The sequence below is a fragment of the Protopterus annectens genome, chromosome 12.part0 (assembly GCF_019279795.1).
Source record: "Protopterus annectens isolate FY-2018-M chromosome 12.part0, PAN1.0, whole genome shotgun sequence".
Lineage (NCBI taxonomy): Eukaryota > Metazoa > Chordata > Ceratodontiformes > Protopteridae > Protopterus > Protopterus annectens.
Window position 1 is genome coordinate 849,025,691 of NC_056746.1, and position 25,985 is coordinate 849,051,675.

Genomic DNA, 25,985 nt, shown 5'->3' on the forward strand with positions numbered 1-25,985 from the left:
ATGGATGGATGGATAGAGTGCTTGCGTATCATCATGCAGACTTGTCTGCTAACATATTTTATATTTATTTGATATATCTCTTTCTGTTTATGGATGATACACACATAACTGTTCAAACTACTAACCTGCTTAATATGTAGTTAAATATGTTAGACAATTTTAGAGCATTACTGGGATTTGGGAATTTTGGAAGAGTATTGAAATGGGATAAAATGGATTTTTATATATTATGTTAGTATAGTTTTAGCCCGTGATTTGGATATATCTGGAGCTCGAAGCTGTCAGATGTTAATGGATTGTTGTTTTCTATGTAGTCCAACCAAAATCTAGACCTTTTAGGCACCTTACATTAAAAATACAAATGTTAAGAGGCTAGTGTGGAGCAAAACCCACAACAGTATGTGACAAGCAGTCAAAATGTGGAAGCACACCAGTTTCATGGTTCAGGAGTGAAATGGTCTTTCAACCAAATGCATTTTTCCTTGGCTTTTAATTAAGATGCATATGACATTCAATAGTGCATGCTGTGTGTTGTTTTGCTATGTGTATAACGCATACAATTAATATCTACTTTCTTCCAGTCCCCTCACTAAAATGTATAGTTGATATAACCCATTAAAACTTCAGTCATAGCCTTTTATAAATGAATGAATGAGGGGTGTTGTTTAGCAGGTAACAGTTCAGGTATTCTGAAGTCATACAGAAGTGTTGCACACCCTTCCTCCTTATCATCCTTACATCCATCAAAACTTGTACCTAATCACTGCAAGAAACACAGGAAGTAGAATGTGCAATAGCTGAATGCCAGAAGGGTCAAATGCATGCAAACTGTGCGGTTAATTTATTTATTCATTTGTTATTTTTTTTCATTCCTTATATCACTGTAAAAGAATGAATGAATGATTTTCTGTCAAAATGATGTATTTTTGCAGCCCATGGCCTTTGTTAAGTGCCTACTATGTTGTATTTTTAAACTTTAGCTCCTGATTGCTGCTTGCATCTACTACATCATAATTCCACTAAGAAAAACTTTCATTTGCCAGCTTTTTATGAATGAGATAACAATAAACATAATTTATTCTTCTAGTATTTTCTGAATGAAAGAACATTTTTGTTTTATTAAAATTGATTTGATTTTGTTGCCCATGAGCTGGGTAACTACATTTGTTTCTTTTTTGAGGGAGTGGTTATTCCCTAAAATTTTGGTTCACTCTGTGCATTTTCCATGCATTTGGAAAGGCACATGTTGTGTACCTCAAAACTGTACAGCATGGAAAAATCCTGACATTTGAGATCTAAGGGGTAAGATGTGATATCTCTGTTTTTAAATTGCCTGTGGCAAAGACTTGAGAATGAGAAGAAAATGTTTTGAAAACTGATAGTGGCTGTGGGATGACTGGGGTTTAACTTCAGAGATGAGGGTTGTTTGATTGTTTTGTGTGATATGTTAAAACCAATAACTCTCTACCTAATTCTGTCAAGCTGTATGATTCTCACAAGCTATATTGCTTATAGCGGTAATTGTTAAATTAAGGGTTTAAGTAATCCTGCTTGAGAATAAGGCAGCATATCCATAAAACCAAGGTCTACTCTCCTTTTTGTTTCAAAGGTGTGGAACTAAAGAACAATCTGGGCGTTATATAGGAACTAAAGAAAGCTAATTAGCTATTTATGATATTATTTATCCACCTGGATGATGATAAAGGAAAGTTGTACAAAGCAAGTTAGCAAGATTTTTTTTTTGCTTGATAGTATTTGTTCATCCGGCATAATTAGCTAAATCATTTTTGTTGGCTCCTCAGAGAGAGTGCAAGTGGATGCAAAATTTTTTTTTTTTTTTTTTGAGTCTTTCATTTTTTTAAGATTTGAGTTCCAAGGTGAAAGTAAAAATGTTTTGCTTCATTTTATACTTCATTTAGTGCTAACAACCATTCTTAGATTTGTTGAAAAAATGAAAGCCTAATTGTTTAGAAAATAATATTAGAATGTCTCAACAAATTAGTACATCTTTGGCTAATACGCACATTTTACTATGAGTATTTTGTGTGGAATCAAATTCTATAATTCCTTATTTTCTTTGATGTACAGTGTTTCAATGGCTGTAGCAAATAATGGGTACATTTAACATTCCTGTTTCATTATTTATAGCAAATCTCCGGAAATATAAGGAGAGCTCGAATAAACATAATGAAGTCATCAGGAACCCTATTAAATTAAGATAATGCCAGATCATAATTTGACAGACTTTCTAAGTATCAAGACTAAGTGTGTAACTGACATTGTTTAGGTTTATTTTCAGTTTCTGTCATTGACAAAAATCATTTAATATTGTTTTGTATTTGTTTCTCCATGATGAAGCCACATTCATCAGTGTGCATATTTAAGTCTGTCAAATATCTTTATGAAGAGCTTATTTTGGGGCTAAGTGTTTACTAATCATTGTACACAGTGCAGGTTCTGAACAATGTACCTTGCATGTGGACCTGTCTCTGGCATGAGTCAGAATTTTGAATCGACTCTGGATAAAACTGCAAGCACTCAGATGCTACATAAAGTTCTAGTGAAAGGGATTTTACACACACACACGCACACACACACACACACACACACACACACACACACACACACACACACACACACACACACACACACACACGCACACACACGCACACACACACACACACACACACACACACACACACACACACACACACACACACACACAAACACACACAGATCATGCACAGAGATGTGATAGATTGCCTCTGCTGCAGAACCACTTGCTGCCATATGTATGCATGCATGTTAGTGAGTAAGGTAAATCTGAGGTGATAAATGGTTGCGACAAGACATCCTATGACATTAAACATATATACAAATGTCTGTTCTGGTGCACACAGGGCTGAGATTGTCTAATACATAATTTTGTTGTTGTTTATGGGGGAAGTTGCACATATAAATGTTTTGAATTATTATACAGCATGACTAGAGTAGATGGCTAGGGTTAGCATAATGTAAATACTTGTACAGGGACTTTTACACTGTACTACTTTTCCTCTTCCCGTTCCTCCATATATGCAGACTAGGTAACAGTAGCGGTTCGATACAATGTTTCTCAAAGACATAGTAGTCGTATTCAGATGTTGGAATTCTGAATAATAGAATTTTGGAAATTGTTATGCTTATGCAATAAAAATGTATCATTCCTGGATTTGGTAGTCACAGAAACTGGTCCCAAATGAGCCTGCTTATCTGTAGACTGTCAGTTAACCCAAACCATCAAACTGTTCAGTTTCAAATATATAACAAAACCTTTTGGGCCCCATTTAGATTCTTTGATTCACAGGTTCTGCCTTTCTCTTCATATGCATACAATGTGAATATGAGATCTCTCATAAAAGCCAGATGTATACAGCAACCACAAGCATGTGCAAGCACCATTCATGGTGCAGGGTGGTGCATCATTCTGATTGTTATTGCCTCCATACCATGACAGTTTACAGCACCATCTATCTCTCTCTCTCTCTCTCTCTCTCTCTGCAGTTGACCAGTAGTCTGGCACTGAGGGGTAGTTGCACACCACACGTAATGCCTAGTCTGCTGGTAGTCGAGCACTGAGGGGTAGTGGCACACCACATGTATTATCTACTCTGCTGTCATGGGAAGGTATGACTCCCAGAGGTTTCAGCTGCCTTGGTCTTGGTGACAGAGTAGAGATGATTTATGTATTATTTAAATGAAGGGACCTGTCTGTGTCTTTCTTTTGCTGAGAGCTATGGTTTATGACCATTTGTGAACAATAGGGTTGGTAGTTGTAACTTGTTACCATGATCTCTTTGACTTCCACCTCAGGCACAGCTGTGGCTTCTTAAAAGTACATATCGACATATATTTGTAATTGCAGTTTTGCTGATATTTTCCTCAGCTATGTTCTGTTGAGCACATCATCAGTGTGCAAGAAACATCTGTTTTATTTTTTGATACATTTAGTTTACAGTTGTAATATTCTAAGTTCCAGGTCTTTGCTGCACAGTGTATTTTGTGATTCACACTGTTGTGAACTGCAGAGAATTGGAAGGGGGGGGCAGCTTTTACCTCTTTCTTGACCAAGTAAGCCCATAAGTCCAATTGTCCTTTTCCAGGGGTGACCAGGGATCACTGTTTCATTGTAGCTTGCTTGGACTTACAGAGGTAAAGGAAGATGGCATAAATCAAACCATGTACCCCTGGTACAAGAATCAGTTAATTAACAGCTCCATTTGCATACTTACTGTATACCTGTACTGCCTGAAGTATCTAGTAAGGTAGAGAAGAATTACTCCCTTTTCGAGAATATTTGTAAACTCTGTAGAACTCTGATACATGATATCTATCATGTACCAAGCCTACTCATTTGTGTACCATTTCAGTATTCCTAGCCAGGATTAATAAGAGATACTGCTCTGTAAGTGAAGTGGTGTTGGTAAGACTGTAGTTTCAGAATTATGCTTTGATGTGCAGTCTTGATGTAAGAAGCTGCAGTAAAATATATAAGGATGATTATTGTAGTCTTTTATTACTTTCTGAAGGTATGCAGTCTAGTTCTGGCTATTTCTCAGGTTTAGCTAATTTAATTTAACATAATTACAACTCCGTAATTGTTATTGGGTTAAGAAAGCATTTCAGCTTACTCATTTACATTTGCAGGCCAAATGTAGCTTTATACAGTTGAAACATCTTTTAATGGACCATTGTTTGAATATGCAGACCCATAATAGTGCCTTAATTAAGATAAGATATTAATAGTTATTTGCTAGTTCATTATTGCTGGAATTCAATATCACATTTCATGTTAACTAATGTCGTCAAATCGGCATGGGTAGTTCGGTGATAAGTGGTATGAGGACCTGGCCTACTCCAACCGTACCTCTCAACTGTACAGATTTTTGCAGAATGTCTAGATTTTTGCCTCATATTTTTGGTCTGTTTCTCAAAACTGTGGTTTTCTGGCAAAATTATTGAGTGTTGAAGTCAGAAAATAATGATAGACATTTGAGTTTCAGATTTCATGACCTTCGGAAAATTCATGGTAATGCAAAACCTGTTGTTTTGCCAACCTTCGAAGTTTGTAAGAGCAATATTTAAGAAGTGTCCCTATTTTTGGCCCTTTCTCCCCCCATTGTTTATGGCTTTGTTCAAATGTTTTACTCTAAGAGGTTGAGAGGTATGCTCCAACCTATGCCAGTGACCCATGCTTATGGTGGGAGGGTTATATGTGCCCCTATTGGCCAGTGTGTGCCTGCCATAAAGCCCAGCAGCCCTGGGTCAATAAGCTACTGGCTGGCCAGTGTCTAATTGCCCAGCCTGGTTTACCTGGGATAGCTCTGTTGAGCAAAAGCTGGATGTAAAATGAATCAACCTGCCAAACATGAACTAAGAAATGCTATACTTAAGGTGGGTTCACTGATGGGATGCAGCTTGGAAGTGGATGACATGATGATATGGAGGAGGTTGGACATCCTGTGTATCCAAGAGACAAGATAGAAGGGCAGTGCAGCAAAGCCGCTTGGCTTGGGATCCAGAGTCTACTACTCAGGAGGGGGACAGGCTAGAAATGGTGTGGGAATTGTGGTGAGAGAGAGGCTTCAGAAGGCAGTAAGGGATATCATCAGAATTATTGACAGATTCATGGCAATCAGACTCCAGTGTGATGATAGGGTATTATTCTTAATTTCAGCCTATGCATCACAGCAGGATTGTGATAATTTGGACGGCAGTTGCTGGGCCTACTAGATGAAGCTGACAGCATAAATTGGTGTTGAAAAAGGGTGACTTAAAAGTACATATTGGCACAGACAGAACAGGATACGAGGACTGTCTGGGTCTAGATGATTTATGCAACAGGAATAAAGAAGGAGCGGTCATTCTAGACTTATGTCTAGCAAATGGCTTGATAGTAGGCAACACATGGTTCAGAACGAAAGGCAGTCACAAGAACACATACAAGAATGGCCAACATGCAACTCAGGTAGACTTCCTACTAGTAAGGAAAAGGCACTGGGGTAGAATCAATGATTGCAAAATCATCCCGTGTGAAACAGTCAGTCAACAGCATAAACCACTGATTGCCACAGTCAGCTGCAATCGGTGGTCAGAGAAGGCTCTAAGGTGAACAGAGACCAGGATGAAGACCTGGAAGTTGACTAGAGAGAAAATACAACAGTTCAAGGAATTACTCAAGGGTCCATCACCCCAAGAAGAGGAGGAAATAGGTGAAGTTTAAGAAGAATGGCAGCACTTCAAAACAGCATGTGATTACAGAAGAGATATATGGCTGAGTCAGGTATGGAAATAAGGTACATAAGGAAAGCTGGTGGTGGAATGCAGGCTTCCAGGAAGTCATCAAAAGAAAGAAGAAGTGCAGGAAAAAGTGAGAGACAGAAAAGACCAACCAGGCTAGGAAAGAATACTGGTTGGCTAACAAAGAAGCGAAGAAAGGAGTTGCAATAGCAAAGAATAGGGCATCAGAGGCACTCTACCAACTACTGGAAAGTGACTCAGTAGGTGGCACAAAGAAACTATATCAAGTTGTAAGGCAACGACAGAAAGATAAAGAAGATAGTCAGGCACCAATCACAAGGGATGCCAGCAACAACCTGTTTACCAGTCCACAGGACATCAAAGGCAGATGGAAGGAGTATTTCCAGCAGCTTCTGAATGAAGAAAACCCCACAGAAGCTGTACTGTCTCAGAAACAGCCTATGATGAGAGAAGAAGAGGAGCCTACCCTAGAAGAATTAAGAATAGAACTAAGAAAAATGAAGTCAGAGAAAGCAGCTGGCTCAGATAAGGTCACAGCAGATATGATAAAGATGCTGGATGATATAGGGGAGAAATGGCTCCTGAGGGTACTTGTAGCAGTGTGGAGAGAAAGGCTTATCCCAAATGACTGGAGAATAAGCATACTCATGCCAGTGTACAAGAACAAATGAGACATCCACAACTGTGGGCAGTACAGAGGCATTAAACTCCTATCACATTGCATGAAAGCTCTGGGGAGGATGATTGATAAATGGATATGCAGAGTAGTAGAATGTAAGATGGGAGATGCACAGTTCAAATTCAAATCAGGATGCAGCACAACTGACCCAATGTTTGCAGTGAGCCAGATAGTTGAGAAGAAACTAAGGATGAGGAGAGAGTCCAACTGGGCATTCCTAGACTTGGAGAAAGCATATGACAAGGTCCCAAGAAAGCTAATCTGGGCAGTACTGTGGTGGTTTGATGTCCTAGAAACATTAGTAGAATTAGTGTTGGCTATATACAAGGGCCCAATGACTCAAGTATAAACAGTTTTCACCAACACATAGGGGTTCCCAATGGGAGTTGGTATACACCAGCATTCAGCTCTGACCCCACAGTTGTTCATACTGGTGATGGACTACATTAGCCAACAGGTTGGAGGAGAGAGATCAACAAAGTTGCTGTATGCGGATGATGTGGCATTACAGGCAGACTCTGAGCTAGAACTCCAGCAAAGTATAGAGCAATGGAATGCAAAACTGAAGGCACATGGGATAAAACTAAGCACTGATAAGACAGTGGTAATGGGAGTAAACTGGGGAAATCAGAAGAAACTGAGAACTCAGATAGAATGGAAGATAGTGGAACAGGTAAATAGCTTCAAGTATCTGGGAGAGGTGGTTGAGGAGAAGGGAAGTCTGAATGAAGGGGTCAAAGCTAGAATCAGAGGGGCTGCAGCCAACTGGCATAGAGTGTCAGGTGTAGTGTATGACAGAAGAATGCCAAAGAAGCTGAAAAGTAAGTTGTACAAGACAGTGGTGCGACCAATTCTACTGTATGGTACAGAAACCTGGGCAGTAAAGGCAGAGCAGATGAAGAAGCTAGAGATGATGGAAATGAAGTGCCTGAGAAAGATGGTAGGATGTACTCTGTGGGACAGATGAAGAAATGAGGACATAAGAGCAGAAGCCAAAGTGGCTCCAATTGCAGAAAAGATCAAACAGAACAGATTATGGTGGTTTGGACACATGTGCAGAAAGGCAGAAGACAATCTGGTGAAGAAGATTTGGGACAGACAGGAAGAAGGTAAGAGGAAATGAGGGCATCCAGCAAAGAGGTGGATGGATTGTGTGAAAGAAGATCTGTGACAGTCAGTCATAAGTGTCAAAGAAGGTAGGAGTGCGGCATTAAATTGAGAGAGATGGTGACAGTTAACATGACTGTCCGACCCCATGCAGAAAATGGGAAAAAGGGGGCTGATGATTTCTATTCTTTTGATATAATAAGTTATTTATAATATTTAGAAGACAAGAAATAAAATGTCATTCTCAAGAATTTCATGAGCATTGCAATGTTATTGTCAGTTAACTGCCAAAGTCTGAATATCTTTGAATATAGTCATTATTGTGTATGAAATATTGAATTACTTACTCATATTTTATTAAAGTACAATGACTTAACTACCAAACTGCAAGGTATGGCTGTAAACTGCATATACTACTTAGCGTGCTAACTTGTTGATGATCGCACTGTAATTAGTACCAATATATAGACATGTTTCTGAATTACTTTCATTACATTAAGCCAGTTGAATTTAAAGACAAAATACAAACAAATTCCTGAGTTTTGGATAAAATTCAAGGAATGTTATAACCTAATACAGGAGTCTATAAAACGTAAGAATTAGATTACATTACTAATATCAATTAATCACTTAAGGGAATTTGGAAGTTATACTTTACACTGTAAAGAACTGCTGAAATGGAATGGAAAAGCCTTTATGAACATTCCAGAGTCTCCAAGTCATCAAATCAGAAGCCTTTCTTAAATACCTTTTCACCATTCAAGGTAATTTTAGTATGTGCCTTAGGGAAAAACAGGCTTATGAAGGGAAATAAAACATTAGTAATTGCTTCTATTAGTCTTCACAAAATCAGGTTGCATTTTATTACCAAAGTTACAAAGACAAAGCTCCTTCAAAACCACCTTGTTGATTTATATAGGACATATTTATTCTCAAATACATGTTTTCATAGATCATAAACAGTCTTCTAAATATAAAGCAACTAAATATAATAGAAATTTATTTCAGTTGACATGATTAGACCTACAAGTTGGTGCCCCATTCAGAATGAGTTTAATGCCTCACATCCACCAGGATTGGCACTTGCTTCCCAAAACCCTCCACTGGATTAAACAGGTAATTGGAGAAAGAAAGAAAAAAGAAAGAAAGAATGAATGAATGAATGAATGAATGAATGAATGAATGAATGGTATGCTATTGTTTTGTAAGCAAGAATGTGTTGACCCATAAGATTATTAAGTTTTGATTACTGAATTGTAGGAATTATTTAAAAGTGATACATATCTGAAATGTCATTCTTTATATTATTAAAAAAGTTGGAGGAAAAATTATCTGTTGGTGGTAGTATACTATTTCACAGATATTTATGTCAAACATAAGCTAGAAAAGGTGAAATACAATGATATAGGATAACAAAACGAGTTTTAATAAATACCCTTTACATTTGCAATTCAATTAAATGATCAAAACAAAAAGTAGCTTGAATTAATAACTGATGTCAAGTTATCAACATTTCCAAAAGAATTCTCATTTCTGAGTATTACATCAGAGTTCAGTGTTCAGAAAACATTTGATGAATTGGCTGAAATGTCAATATTCTATTTCAGTCTAAAATATCTGACCTTGAAAGATATATTTATGCATTTAAATTATCAGAATCCAAGAAATGACTTTAATCAGACATGTATATTATCAACATTTCCAAAATTAATTTCCACTTTTTAACTTTACATTACAATCCACAATTTTCAAGGAAGCAGTTGACAAATTTGGCTAAAATGAAAATCTCTTACAGGAGAAGCATATCTGTGATTTATATATTCAAGTATTTACTATACTTGTCCAAAATGGACCCGTTTCATTCATGACCTAAAATGTGACCAAAATATAAATATATTACATGTGCATTTACAAGAAACAAGAGAAACTGTGCAATACAAATATATCAAGACTTGCTTATTTGATTCTAATCTAGGTGGTAATACATTCTGTAGTAAATATCGTATTTATATTTCCAGGATACTGGCATTATTGAATAAGACAAGCTAATTTATATTTCCAGGATACTGGCATTATTGAATAAGACAAGCTACTGGATAAGACATGCAATAGAATGGGTCTATGTTAAAAGATTGACTTTTGAGCAATTTGAATTTCATATGATTGTATTATCTGCTATTTAAAAAGTTGAACTAAAACAGTGAATTGTCCTGAGATTGTGGTGCAGTAGAGATTGAAAAGTATGCCCTTTTCACCATTGTAGTGCAATTTTGGAGCTGGTACGTGTAATTAGCAGGGGATGTGGGGAATGCAGGGGTTTCCCCCTGCTAAAAAGCTGTTTTTGAGTTTTAAATAGTCGATCATATGAGTTCAGTCATATGTAATTTGACTATTTAAAATGTGATCATATGACATAGAGCCACAGCAGAAAAGCATCCATAGTTTTGAGCAGTTTGTCAAGAAATATTGTTTCTTGCATTCTCCTGATGATAAGGAATGAATGGGTGAATGTCAGAGAGACCAATACAGTCACAAATATATATATATATATATATATATATATATATATATATATATATATATATATATATATATATATATATATATATATATATACATATATATATATATATATATATATATATATATATATTCGGTATTTTGATGCCAAATAATATTAACTCTTGTTCTATTATCCATTATTTCATATTAATACATAAGTAAAAAAAATAGTGCTCTGATATTTATCTCCTTTCACAAAAGTATTTGTCCTGAGTCTGTTAATATTGGTAAAGTCTAGTCTAAGACCATAGCTTGAACTATAGCTAAATTTGTACATCTAAATTAATTAAAGAAATGGTACAGAAGTTGCCAGTATCAAAGGAGTCCCCTTTTCCCTGTGGTGGTACTCTTATTCTTGCCTTGCAAATATAAATGGGCCTTTCATTGGTGCAAACATTGCATTTTATGTTCCATTTCTTATTCTGTTTCATGGAAAGAATATGGACCTAAACATCTCATCTCTAGAAGATATTTTGAGATGTTTAAGGCATGAATAAATACATATTTTAAATGATGATATTAATAATAATGAAAAGTAATACAGACATAAGGAACACCCATAAAATTACGGGATTCTAATTCGTATGATTCGTATGACCTGTTAAAATAATTTGTGATTCGTTTGGGATATGGTTTGCATATTATTTGTTGTATGAATAACCTTATTTTGTAGATGTCATTTGTTTGTTTGCAGGTTAGAAATTTAATAAAATGCTTGTATGAGTACTGAACGTGATTTTCTTTGCAAATTATTATTCTATCCTGTTCTGAAGTGTGGTGTTATGAATTTGTTTATGACATCTGCAAAGTGGCCAGGCAAATTTTCCCTTTGGTACAAAAGTGGTGGTACCTCCTTTATAATTTAATTTACTGACAAGTTGGGATAGTGAGTGCTAAACATATTTGTTATTAGTACTTATAATTGGTGCATCAGTAGAGAATACAAAAAAAAAAAAAAACAACAAAAGCTTCCCCCTTAAAATTGGTTCAGATTGAGGTAATACTGAAAGGGTTAACCAGAGTGGTTCAGGGAAATGTAATACAAAAATTAAAAGGATTCTGCCTTAAAATATGATATTCTGGAGGCAATCAAAAATCCTAATAACTGTAAACAAAAACAGGTATGTTCTAACATAGCTACTGTATGATAAAAAGAGATATCTTGAACCATGGTTTGAAACTTTATTAGCAACAAGACAAGATAAGTTGGGGACAACAATTTAGCTACCAACTTTCAGTGAAATGTTATGACTTGCTAGTGGACCACTTAAGCTTTATAGCATGTCACGCAGCAAGGCTGCTTGTGAGACTACACTAGCATATTCACACAATGCCTTCTGACTGACTGCTTTGTCTGTTCTCCTTATAGTGTTTCCTCAGGTCCATTACCTCTTTTCTGTTGCTGGCCATGGTGTTCTTGGTGCTAAGTAGAGGCAGGAAGCAATGCAACATTCCAAAAATCATCAGGACGTACAAAGCTGTGATCTTTTATGAACTGCAAAATTTGGTGAGCATACCTCTTATCATACTTGAATTTTGAGAGATATTCCCAATTCTGTCTTACTTTCCTGTGTCCTTCATAAAATATGAATATTATGACAGGATAGTAGGGATTACAGTCATTACATAGTGCCAGTAATTAAAGTTATAGATTTATTTTTTTCAGAAAGTGTGCTTTAACAGAAATTCCAGTACTCTACCAGTGTTTCAATGCATCTTTGATCTGTGGATGTTTATGTTCACTAATTTTCAGCATTGATAACCATTCTCTGAGGGATAAACAGTTACGATATATGCTAATAATCTAGGTTAGAAAGTTTGGTTACTTAGGCTCTTACCCTGTCACAACAGATCTGGGATCTGGTTGGGTAAAGTCCTTCCAAATATTAAGCATAATTGGTGAAGCCAGTGATGCAGTGCTTCTTTAACATTCTTTTTTGAATATTTGTGTTTGAGATTTGAATGTATAAATGGTTGCACACACATACACACACACGCACACACACACACACACACACACACACACACACACACACACACACACACACACACGCACACGTGTGTGTGTGTGTGTGTGTGTGTGTGTGTGTGTGTGTGTGTGTGTGTGCTAGTTTCCACTCAGGCCTACAGAGAGCAATATTATCAGCATCTGGTAAACTGTTGGTATGCTTAACAAAAAGTGACCACTATTGAAAAGTTTTTGCAGGAGCCACCCTTCAGTGAAGGGGCCCTGATCTCTCACTCCACATCATTATATATACTGCCTCTGTTGCAGAACTAAGTTAGAGAAAAGGGGAAATAATTTTACACCCTTGTTTCTAAATTGGTGCAACCTCAAAGGTACAGGAAATTTAAGCCCCCTAAAAATGCTAGAAGATACTTTGATTGCTTATTGCCATGATGAGGTACAACAGTGGTACAGACTGATTTAGTAGCCTTGTTTCAGTAAGTCTGGAATTGAACTCTCTGCGGTATACCTTATATTTGTATATAGACGCATTTATATTTAAATGGAAAACTATTAAAAGAAAACTATATAATGTATATGATATGAAATTGAAATCAACTGGGAGCCTTTAATCAGTGGCCCTTGATCATTACTCCCCAGATGGCATTTTTGTTTTCATTGGAAAAAAAAAGAGACAGTTACAGAGACATCATATACCTGCTGACAAAATGCAAAGGGAAGATGAACTTGGACAGGGAGAACTGTCCAACTGGGTGGCGCATTGGTGCAGCAGTTAATGTTACCTCACAGCAAGAGGTTTTCCAGTTCAATTCTCAGCTGTGGTGCCTTCTATGTGGAGTCTGCATCTCCATCTGCATTTCTGTTGGTTTCCTCTGGGTGCTCCAATTTCCTCCCACATTCCAAAGACATGCATCTGGAGCGTTTCTCGCTGGGCCTCCTCTGAAAATAGGTTCTGTCCTAGTTGCACTTTCCTGGTCAACAAATGCAAAATAAATAAATAAGTAAATAAAACTACCATATTTTCAGAAGGGAGAACATGCTGTGACATTTTGCAATTCTTATCATAGTCCCATAAGTGTAACCTGAATGTTTGTTCTAACCACCCCCCACCCTTACTGTTGTAGAACACATGTCTGTGGAAACCAAGACTTACCAGTCAGCTTCCACTAGAGGGTGCCATGACAGTGGCAGAATTCCATTGCATCTCCTGAGGAAGGAGTGTTACTGACTTTCCAGCTCCTGAGTCAGTAATTTATTTTACATTTGTTTATTGGGAAAGTCCAACTGGACAGAGGTCCATTTTCAGTGGAAAAAAGCTCCAGAACAGACACATTACAATTTAACAAATATCTAGTAAAAATACAAATATAGTAACTACAGACAAAACAAAAGTTAATAAATATTTGGGAATTACTACACTCATAGCAAATACCAGGTACATAGTGGAAACAAAGTATTTTTAAAGCATATACAGTTTTATATAATGAGCAAAAATGCAGTTTTTATTTTTGTGTTGCACATTAGTTGGCAAGAAGGTAATCAATTACAAAATGCTGGCTGAAGAATTGTACAGCCTATCTCTGTGCCACTGCATGGAGAGCTTTAATTTCCTAACTTCTTTCTAAAGTTAATGCTAAACTACAGCCTTAAGTAAGAATGCATTTTAGAACATGACTCAGATTTTAGGACATTGGTTTCCACTAATACCCTTGCTAAACATATTCTGAGCACTGATACCAATCATGAGTTCATCTTTATTGTATTAGTACAAATATATCATAATAAGGGGGTGATTAGAATTTATATACTAAAAATGTTGAATATAGATGGATCTGTGTTTCAAGATCAAATGCATATTCAGGCTTGAATAGTACAATACCCATTAAGCTTGTATTGATGTTAAAGAAATTAATTGTATGACATTTTTAGGCTGCTTTTTTATGGTTGGTTATTTTAAACTGATTGATATGTTAACTCTTTGTGATGAAATTGTTTTATTATACATTGAGAAAGAGTTCCTACTCGAAAGCTTTATGTACATTAAAACAATATTTTATTTAGCAAGCGGTGGGTGAGCTTTGGCTCTCACGGTTTGGCTTCCACCTTCATTTTGTTTTAATTTTGTGTTTGGAGTTTGAAGTGGCAGCACATTCACATTTATATGGAATCTTTACTAGAATCAGAGAATATGCAGCCTCCCCATAAGAATACGTCTATGAACAGTAAGAAGACTAAAGAAAATAATGTGATGAGTGATTTTTAAGGGTACGTGAGACTCCCTTGCTATTGAACTTTTCTGATATCTCTAATAATGTTAAAAATATGGATGCCAACTTGGTTAACCAGGTTAAGGTGCTAGAAAGTATGGTCAAGTCCTTTAAGAAACTTCAGTAGCAGTGTATTACCTTCCAGATATGCATACAGCTAGATGTAGCACCTATAGATTTACGAATCCTTAAAATGCCTGCTTACGGCAACAGCTATCCAGTTTCATTGAAAAAATGGCAAGAGTTGAATCTAAGATGGAACTACATGGTCCTAATGAATGCATTTTAAGCACATTGAACATTCACTTACAAAGAAAATCCAGATAATAGAAAGTAAGTTAATACATTCACATTGTTTTTGAGAGACAACAGGTGAAGGAGTTTGTGAATGTTAATGTATCTATGTCTTCAGCTAGAACAACAAATGAGAGTTGCTTAATTGTTGATGCTTCAAAACAGACACATGAACAAGATTTATTATTGGAATGTCAAGGTTTCTTTCTGCAGTTACTGGAAAAAGTGAAAACAGGACAGCAAGAACAGATAGTGAAGAACAGAAGCAAAATCAGAGGCAGAAGTTGAGGTTCCTAGTGTGGACCTCAAATGAAAAGCTGTAAAGTCAGCAAAAATTAGGAGGTGCAATGGCCAACACTAATATATCTGACTATAGTATAAATTACATTGAGACGAGATTGTGACAAAAGGTACTGCAGGACCTGTGAGCAGTGCCATAAAGTAGGCAAGGCAGGAGACAAGGTCAAGGCTGCTTTGATGCCTTTGCCTGTGACTGAGGAGCTGTTTCAGAGGGTAGCAATGGATGTTGTGGGGCCTCTGAGTACCCCAAGTTCCACAGTGAAAAAAATATAACCTGGTGGTAGTAGATTATGCTGCTAGATACCCTGAGTTGGTGGATCTGTTCTCCATCGAGGCAGAGAAGGCGGCAAATGCTTTGTTAGAGATTTTCAGCAGGGTAGGTTTCCCGAGAGAAATACTGACTGACAGAACTGACAATTTCATGTCAGACTTGCTGGTTTGTCTGTGTAAGTGCTTTGGGGTAAAGCACCTAAAGACTACCCCCTAACACCTACAATAAAACAATGCTATGGGCATTTGCAGACCAGTTTAAGAGAGAGTGGGACAAATATATGCCCCATATGCTGTTTGCATACAGAGAGGTACCCCAGGAATCCACAGTTTTTTTACCCTTCGAGTTACTATATGGGCATATGGTGAGGGGGCCTTTAGATTTGATTTGTAATGAGTCGGAGGGTGAGTGTGAATCCCACAAGGAGTCTGTTGTGGCATATGTCCTAAACTTCAGGACAAGGCTTAAGGAGCTGATGGGCTTGGCCTAGGAGAAGCTGTCAGGAGCGCAACAGCAGAAAAAGGTCTGGTATGACAGGAATGGTCAAGCCCAAGATTATGCTGTGGGATACCAGGAAAGGTTGCTCAGTCTTGTCAGACACAATAAACTGTGAGCAACTTGGGAAGGACCCTTCAAAGTGATAATGAAGGTCAGTGATGTTAACTACATGGTAGAACTGAAAGGCAGAAGGCAGGGGCACAAATTGTACCATGTTAACATGATGAAGCCTTACCATGACAAGCTGGCCAACAAAATGCAAAGTTACTAATGTGGAGCCTTAGGTTGCAGGCATATGTCATGACAGTGCAGCACTGTAGTAGAGTCAGGAATGCCAATGCAGATGGGTTCTCAAGGCAGGGTATGGGTTAAGGTAGTCTCAGACAGCCCCATTCCTCTCAAGCAATGTTTCTCAAGGGGCACTTGAAAAACTAGCTTGAGTCTTCAAAGGGAGCAGAGATGTGATGATGTGAAATATTGCCAGCTATGCCCAGAGAAGTAGGGCAGTGGATGTGTAACATATTCCAGCATAGCTAGCTGTAATTTTGTAAAGAATTATATGTCATTTGTATATCAAACTGATTTGTACTGATGCTTGCATTGATAAATATGTTTGTAAAGCTGCTTGTGTTAAAAATGTACCAACAGGGGGCAGAGACAGAAAAATAAATATATATGTATTATTGTATCTTTTGAAATGTATATATTGTAACAAAGGATACTGGAAGAGAAGAGGTTAATCACAGTCCAGCTGCAGCTAACCTTTGAAAAATGTTCTGAAATTAAATTATTGGCCTGGGCCATAGAGATGTTATCTCACAGTTTTGAATGAAGTCAGAGACGCAATGTCTGTAGGAAGTATGGTTTGTTAGTCTCTGTAGGAAGAGCAGAAGTGTTAAAATTGTTTTACAGCTTCCAGATGCAGCAACAAACTTTAGCAATACAAGAGATATGTACTGTAACACATATGTACTAAATCCTGGCAGCTTCTAGCCAAAGGAGTGGTATGGAAACCATAAGTCAATTGACCAGATGTATGTCATGTTATTCTTTAAATCATCACTAAAAATTATGTTTTAATACTAGGTGAGACTGAAGTCTCAGGGCACTCAGTTTTTGGAACCTGACATGGAAGGACCCCTCACCTACTTCATCTTGGCTTGCTCTAGTAAGTGAACCAGGGAATAGTCATTCTTTAGTTCAGTCAGGAAAATATAGTGAGAGTAGTTACATACTGTTTTTCTGTATCTGTGAATTTATTCATCTGTGTTATTTTAATAGTTCTTGTAACTGAACTCTAGTGTTTATTGTAAACAGATATTCCATATTTTCATGTTCTTTTATTACTTATTAAATATATTTAAACTTTTCATTGTGGCATGTCCTTTAGAGAATATTTTACTCTTTGAGAGAACTTATATCTGTTTGTTGACACTTTGGCCACTCCTGAAAGCCTTACCACATTGGCCAAGCACTATCATTTGTATTAATATTAATTTCACTCAGTATAATTAGGTACCCTTGCAAGAGCCTTTGAGTAGCTGGCTTTGGAGTGTCTGGTGGTGGTGTAACTACTTTAAGTCTGGGCAGAAGGGGGCATAGCTAGTAAATCTGTGCCAGCCTTTCCCAGGTGTGTGTGTGTGTGTGTGTGTGTGTGTGTGTGTGTGTGTGTGTGTGTGTCAGCTGCTTGGAGCAGGGACATGAAGCACTGGTTTCACAGAGAGAGTGGCAGATGACTTGGCTTTTACACTCGGCTGAGGACTTTACTCTATAGCTGTGCCAGTGGGGAGCCTTATTGAGGATCTGGAGAGAGAGGGAAAACCAGCCAATGTACTGAGTGTGTTCCCTATGTGCTCTTAAGCTGCATCTGGAAATAATGGGTGTATCCATTTTTGTTCCAAGTGAATGTCTCTGTCCAGTGTCAGTCGTGAGGATTCAGGATTCTTGATTACTGGCCCAGAGTGGGGACGTCACACAGACGTTAAGTCAAAACTTGTGCTTTAGTCTATTGAACAGACCAGAAGCACAGTGCATCTAGAAAAATAGGCCACTATCACAGTGGGCTTCTAGCTGCCTTTGCTATTTTATTTATTTATTGCTTTTGTTTACTGGGAATGTCTGTCCGACTTGGTAGAAGACACATATTCAGTGTAGGTTTAGACATAAAACTTCCACAAAATACATAAAATAAAAATAGAATTATGAAAAAAGATGTATTGTACAATTTATCATGATTTATCAGAACAGAATTGCAAGATTACTATGGAGAGATGCAGAAAAACTGCAAAATCATCTTTTAATAATACAGTAACTAAATGCAGGAGAACAGTGCTATGGTATGTTGTGATATTGACGTAATTAGGTTTTGCACTGGGTATGGAAAAAATGGAGGGGTTTAGTATAACAACAGAGTGGTAAATTAGCATTTTGAGAAGTTAGCAAAAATAACAGCCTGTACTAGTTAAGATCTATGTTGAGAAGACTGGTATTCAAAAAAGTCTAAAACAGAGCAGGAGTTGCCACGGAAGTTAGTTGGAGAGAGATAATGGGAAAGGTAAGGTAGAAAAAGTGAAGACAGAGAGAGAGAGAGAGAGAAGGGAAAGATAAGGGAAAAAGAAAGGAGTGATAAAGATGGGCAAGGAAACTAAGAGAGGAAAAGAATGATCTGCATTGGTTGTTCAGTGGTAGAATTCTCACATTCCTGGCTAGGGTTAAAATAGGTCACTAGCGCAGTTAGCCATTTGCCTATGAACCTATAAATGGGATGGTGTGTTGCTTTTAATCTTTTAGAGAGGGATGATAGCTGAGTAGATTAGGGCATTTGTATTAGAGAGGGTGAAAGGTAGTTATCCTGCTGTAGGGTACTGGCAGAGCCAGAAGTTTGTTAGGTGTGCTTGTAATGCATCTCTGAGAGAATTAATTGTGATTTGAATAGCGATATAGAATGTTCTTGTTTCACTGGGAGTGGTATAGAATTCCATATTTTTGATACATGGTTGGAGTATTGGGAATCCCCTGAAAAATTATACCATTGGGATATAAGTGGTAGTAGTTTTGCAGTGGAGTGTATTGGTCTATGTAGGAAGTAGTGCTGGATGATATCATTTTGAGAGGCACTTAGGGATGAGATTGTGAATGATAGAAGTTGACAATAAATTAAGTGCTGTGATAGTTGCATTTGTAAAAAACAAAGACACTAAAGCCACAGTCTGAGTCACCACAAGCGTATCACAAGAATTTAGCATACAATTCCTTTAATCAATGCTTTCGTCGACAAGACTTCATCAGAAATAATACAAACTTATACAAATTCACTTTCACAAGAAAAACGTGCAGAGTGTCACAAATATAACTAATAAAAAACAAAAACACTTAAAAAATTGACTTGAGAGGGGGTCATTTTAAAAATTATTTAGTACAAAGAGAGGTCAGATGGCAGATTAAATTAAAAGCAGATAAAAAACCCGGTCTCAATGATGTTATAAATATTAAATGTTTTAAAAAAAATTGTAGATTATTTCTTTGAAAGGAGGGTATAGAGAATTATTTTTATTAAATTCCTTACCTCCCTCCCCTTTTTTGTGACTGTTTTAAAGAATGTTGCTTTAAATTAATTGGTCAATTTGATTAATTAATTAATTAAGTGTTTTATTAGTAAATGTATTTAAGCAAATTTGTATAAGTTTGTCTTATTTCTGATGAAGTCTTGTCGACGAAAGCATTCATTAAAGAATTGTACACTAAATTCTTGTGACATACTTGTGGTGACTCAGACTGTGGCTTTAATGTCTGTTTTTTATTAGTTATATTTGCGACACTCTGCACAATTCCTTGGCTTACTTATAGCTGCATTTGTGTGTGTGTTCCATTGCAGTTGCTTAATGGCAAGGCAATAGTCACTTTTGTGACAAAAGTTTGCTGCAAATTTAGTGACTTTATTTTAATACCGCTCTAACTTTCTCAACAGGGTAGTTTGTGTTTTGGTGTAGATGGCAGCATCATAAAGGAGTAAGGGCAGGAGGTAAGGAGAGGCTATATTTATCCAAAAAGGTCAGGCAGGTAAGTTATGACCCTATAAAGAGAGCTAAGTGTCTTTTTATTGTGTACCAAGTATGATAGTCAAATTTCAGATTTTTGTCTCTGCAAGCTTTTAATAGTTTGGTATGAGATATCTGTTCAGTCTTAAGGAAAATAATGGAGAAATTGTTTTTTGGCAATGAGTAGTATTGGCTAGGCTTGTAAGGGCCCTAGGGCCATTAGCCTAGTAACTTCCTATGATCCCATGAAAAAGATTAACTTTTTTGGGGGGGGAATGAAAATATCTTTGTTATCCAACCATGGTTCTATTGTAGAGAAGGATTCTTGGATGAGTTTTTGTAGTCTGGTTACGCTTGGGGCTGAACAGATAATTGTCTAGTAATTTTATATTGTATAGTGGAGACACGTTTGCTAGCTGTATGGAGATCATTAATGAAAATTTTGAATATTATGGGGCCGAGGATGTATCCTTGGGGAACTTCTACAGATATGAGGAGGAGAAAAGAGAATATGTTTTGCCATTTTGCTGCTTGGAATCTATTACTAAAATAACAGTCCCCGGGATTCATGAACCTTGCGCCAGGCACACGCATGGCGTAGGCGCCACAATGCCAGACATGGCCGCCGAGCGATTCAGGTACGATCCAAACCCACGTGCATCAGCGGCGTACGCCGGAGTTGTGCCGCCTCCGGCATAGGTATGTTAAATACCCCATGTGCGGTGTTGCACCATGCAAATGAAGGCAAGTAGCGATTCACGAAGTGGCGCGGGCGTAGCATAACAGCACGGCAATGTAAACCAAAAAAAAACGGTTTACATATATCCAAACATGACATAGGAGTAGCGGAAGGCTGCCAGCGTCATGTGTCATAGTGGTGCAACATGGCAATGTGGAAAGAAACCGAGAATGTCAAAGGAAAACCTGCAGAAAATGTAAATAACGACATAAATGTCATGTGCGCAAAAACCACAGCAGAACCCCAGGACATGTCCGCGGAAGGTGAGGAACAATGAAGTAATATGACAATGCCATAAAAGAGCAGTATAAGACACATCAGCATCACAGCCACAATACACCATAGTATGAATGGAAAGCCACAACCACAGCCCAAGGGTTGCCAAGGAGTGGCGTCGGTGTCTGGCGCCGTAACCATGTATTAGTAGTCAATGCCATGCAAATGAGGCAGATAATACTGAATCGCAAAACCCCGCCGTAAGGCTGCACCAAGCGGCAGCGGTAAAACACCGAGGAGTGGCCTAGAGGAACACCTGTCAATCGCAGAGGGGTGTGCCGCTGTAGGAGGAAGCACATTGGAGCCCAGCAAACCTGGGCTGTACAATGCACATCACAGCATCAGGACCGGCGTGTGAGGAAATAGATGCGCTGAGAGTATACAATGCGCACAGATGCATGTGCACGAGGATGACTCGTTCCCCAAACCAGTCATGTGGCGGCCGCCCGTCAACAACCATGGATACAGGAAGGTGATGCGGAGAATATGAGGAAATGCGGAAGCAGTGTAATTGGAGTCGTAATGAGCAATTAACACCAATCAACCGACGGAGGGCAATCGGCGGCAGCTGACAACTCTGCATGCAGAAATCTGCAAAAGCGGGAAAGGGAGGAATATGAATGCAAAGAAAGTAGTGGATGTTGCAGAAATGCAAAGAGCGAAGAACCGATACAGCACAGCCAAGGAGAGAGTTAGCATAACGGCGGCAGACAAAATGCATGACATGTCATGTGCCTGCAGGATGCACTCCGTAAATAGTAGGTGCAGCGTGCAGAAACAGTAAAGTAAGGTGTAAAGCTAAACCAATGCAGGCAAGTGTAATGTAACACCAAAGGCAACAGCGTTGCAGTGCCAATGGTAAAACACGGTAGATAACCCACAGATACGGCAGCAGAGACACACCCAATGACATCACCGGGTGTACAGCACAACACTATAAAGTGGGAATGCACACAACACACAGCTTGAATTCCCAAGCGCTGCGCCTTACGGTGTAAACACACGGGAACTTTTAAAATGTATATGTTGGGTGCTGCCGTGGCGTGATGCATCAGCATGTGTTAGAGACAGACGGAGTTGCGGAGGAGGGTGCCGACAACTACCGGAGGCCTCAGAGGAGAAGGAGAGTGTTCAGACCAAGGGTGACCTACCAGGGGCTGCAAGACCTGGAGATAGTAGAGCGTTACAGGGTGGACAGGGACACGTTACAGCAAATAGTGGAGCTGTGCCGGCCAAGCCTGAGAACAAGAGACAACAGAGGGAGCCCATCCCAGTGGACACAAAGGTATGTGTAAGCTTGCGAATACTGGCAACAGGTACCTTTCAAAGGCCAACCGGGGATATAATGGGCATCTCACAGGCATCAGCATCCAGGGTACTACACCAGTTTCTGGATGCCATGTTACGACATGCCCATGAGTATATATACTTCCCCAGATCTCAGGAGGAGTTGGCTAGCAATATCGCCACTTCCACCGTGTGGCACAATACCGGAGGTACTGGGTGCGATAGACTGTGCGCACATAGAAATCAAGTCACCACCGGTGAGCAGGGTAGACGCTACATAAACCGCAAGGGATTCCCCTCCATCAATTGCCAGGTCGTGTGCAATGCGCGGGGCATTATCATGGATGTGTGTGCTGGCAGCCCGGAAGCTACCACGACTCCCATATCTGGCATGCCTCACAGCTGTATCAGGTATTCGCCAGGGGGGACATCACACAAGGTCACCTTGTGGGGGATGCTGGCTACGCATTGGAGCCGTGGATGATGACACCCATCAGAAATGCACACACACACATGCAAGAACGCCATAATGAGGCACACGCACAAACCAGAATAATCATAGGCATGTGTTTGGGATGTTGAAATCACGGTTCCGGTGCTTGGATACATCTGGTGGAGCCTTGCAGTACTCTCCAGGCACATGTGCCCACATATTCATAGTATGTGCTATGCTACATAATATGATCCTGCGGAAACAGCTGCCACAGGGACATAATGGTGTAGGGCCACCAAGCCCGCCACAACTGCCAAGGCAAGCACAGGCACAGGGCGTTCAGCGCCATGAACACACTGTGCCAGCCCCAGTAGGCAGGCGGAGGCGTACCCAATATGCCTATGCCTTGGCAAAGAGGGAACGTATAGCACATACTCTGACAGCGTAGGCCCCATGGACTGACACCTCCCTACCTGCACACACAGTGAAATGGGCGGCACACAAACATGTCCGCCCGTAATGTGTACTGTATGGGCGGTCCCATGTGTGACTCCAACATAGGTAGCACCCAAACACTGCACAACCAACAGCCAGCGGAGCATGGAGCGCCAACACCTCAACCGCCGCGGGTCCGACAGCAGGCGGCGTGGCCGTATGCTGCCACGTTCGGCGCAAGGTGTCTACATATGTACATATGTGCATACACAAATATGGATATAGATATCATTACACACGTAGAAATATATGTACACATACACAGATATAAAGTACAACAAGTTAAACAGGGAATCACAGGGATGCAAGGTTACAGATGCAGTAAGATCACGAACTCTGAACATAGTAAACATACTGAATGACAACCCGACTATCCGGGAGGGTGGACAGAGCAGGGAACGCCACCCATGGAAAGGTCAACCCACCTAAATGCATATTCGCCATTCGGGATGATCGCCAGGCCACGATACAGTAACAGGACATGTGCGTGTAATATTCTTAGGATATGAGGCGGAGGTAGACACCGCCGCCGGCGATGTGGTCAACGTAGGTACTGTGTGCAACCGTCCCTGCGAAAGCGGCAGTATGTCTATGTGTGAGGTGAGGGTGTCGTGTGTTCCGCTGTGCCAGTGTAATGTGTGTGACACTATAAAATGTGTATGTAGGTGGCATGTGACAGGCGGAGTGGAATAACATGTGTAGGCATACAGTATAGGAACCACAGGCGTATGTATAGCAGTACCCACAAAGTAGTACTGAGAGCTCCTCACTGGCTAGGCGTGGCGGCGTAAAGCGATGCAAATCGAAAATGTCCCAGAATGTACCACAGGAGTATAGCCAACATGACATGCAAAGGGCGCATGTACAAACCATCACCGGATGTATGGCGCCGACATGTTAATTCCAATACGATATATCGGCAGCGTTACGCAGCAATAGTTATGTACGCGGAAATACGCATGTGCTACCCGGCACCGATCGTGGACACGTATCGTCCGTAAACACCGCTGTGTGTTCTACGAGTGTTAAACAAGCAATCGCCACCCGAATAGGTGGCAACGGTAACATACAGGCCGTCCCAACTACAGGACCACAATGACCGTAAATATCCGTGACAAAATGCCAAGGGATAGTCGGCACCTACGAACAGCTGCAGATATACTACCGATGTGACGGAGGAATACATGCAGGAAGCACACAAGCAAGCGGTACCGACAGCAGACGACATCAACAAAACCTACACTCCTAGAACAACAGACAGGTAACTTGTAACTCCCCAGGCAGGGATGGAGCACACACAGAAGCATACCGTGTATGTACAAATGCAAGGCCCACAACCCGTACCCGTCACCCACAGCCGCCGATATACCCCATCGCACATATCAAAGGGATACAATCCGAAATAGCAGCACAAACATACAGGCAGTTAATGACACCGGCATACCCGCAACATCCAGCGTGGGAACCACTATCAGCAGCGGATGCATACCTGCATCCATTGTGTACAGGAATACAAGAGCTATGTTACACATCAGAATGTAAAGCGCCATCGACAGGCGCCCGGCAGGACACGGACACCCACATGTGGAACATAATACCAAACCCAACACACACAATCCAAGGCTAACACCACAGCCAAATGTACCTGACGCGACACATAGCGGTTGTAGTCACACATAATATAACACAAGACATACCTTCCCCTCGGAGGTCTGGCAGATAACCAGCGCCCAGGCGATGAATGAACCATGGCCTAGTTCCGGCCAGTACCGTCTGAATGGAGGAGATGCACAGGTGATATGCGCATAAGTACACACCGAGGAACAGCTATTGGTGTGATGAACCCACATGCCGCAGGTGACGGCGGATATAAGGAAGACTCCCAGGATAGTCAAACTGTATGTTCATACCGAACAAAGGCGTTATTCCTACAAGAGCCGATCACTTGTCAGTAGCGAGACACAAGCGGAATGCGGAAAGCAATACAGGAAAGGTATGTAGAACCCACGAGATGTACTGGTGTGTAACGCATGATATGTATGACGAATCGGCACTGTATGTGAACGGTGTTTGTCAGTAAAGATACCTGTCCATAAAGGAGAGAGTGGTGAAAGGTGGTTATGTAGTGTTAACCTGCTGAGTATACCAACCACTGTGGACACCGTGTGCACAGCAGTGGGACATCATGTACACAGCTGGGATAGGCCAAGGGGTGCCATCGTGATTTAAAACACAGAACAATGCCACCACCCACGCTGATGCTGGCAGTGGATGTCCAACAATGAAGTGCCACAGCAGGGGATAGGACATGTATGTATAGTGTCACAGCACACATGTGTATGGGCAGATATTGTCGATGTCATACGTAATGTGTGCACGGCGTGCACGTATGCCTCGCAGTAGGGGTGACCATGTCAAGTATGTATAATGTAAAGCTATCATGATGGATACGTTCAGACATTATACACAGT

At 39.7% G+C, this 25,985-nt stretch overlaps 1 protein-coding gene across 4 annotated transcripts in view; it reads left to right on the forward strand.

Moving 5' to 3' along the window:
- The window catches only part of LOC122816836 (uncharacterized protein C20orf204-like), a 464,402-nt gene that overhangs the window by 335,891 nt on the left and 102,526 nt on the right, over positions 1–25,985 (forward strand). For all 4 annotated transcript variants that reach the window (XM_044089889.1, XM_044089890.1, XM_044089891.1 and 1 more), the window contains exon 2: positions 12,018–12,155. In XM_044089889.1, the coding sequence (XP_043945824.1) occupies positions 12,018–12,155 (138 nt within the window). The remainder of the gene's footprint in view (positions 1–12,017; positions 12,156–25,985) is intronic.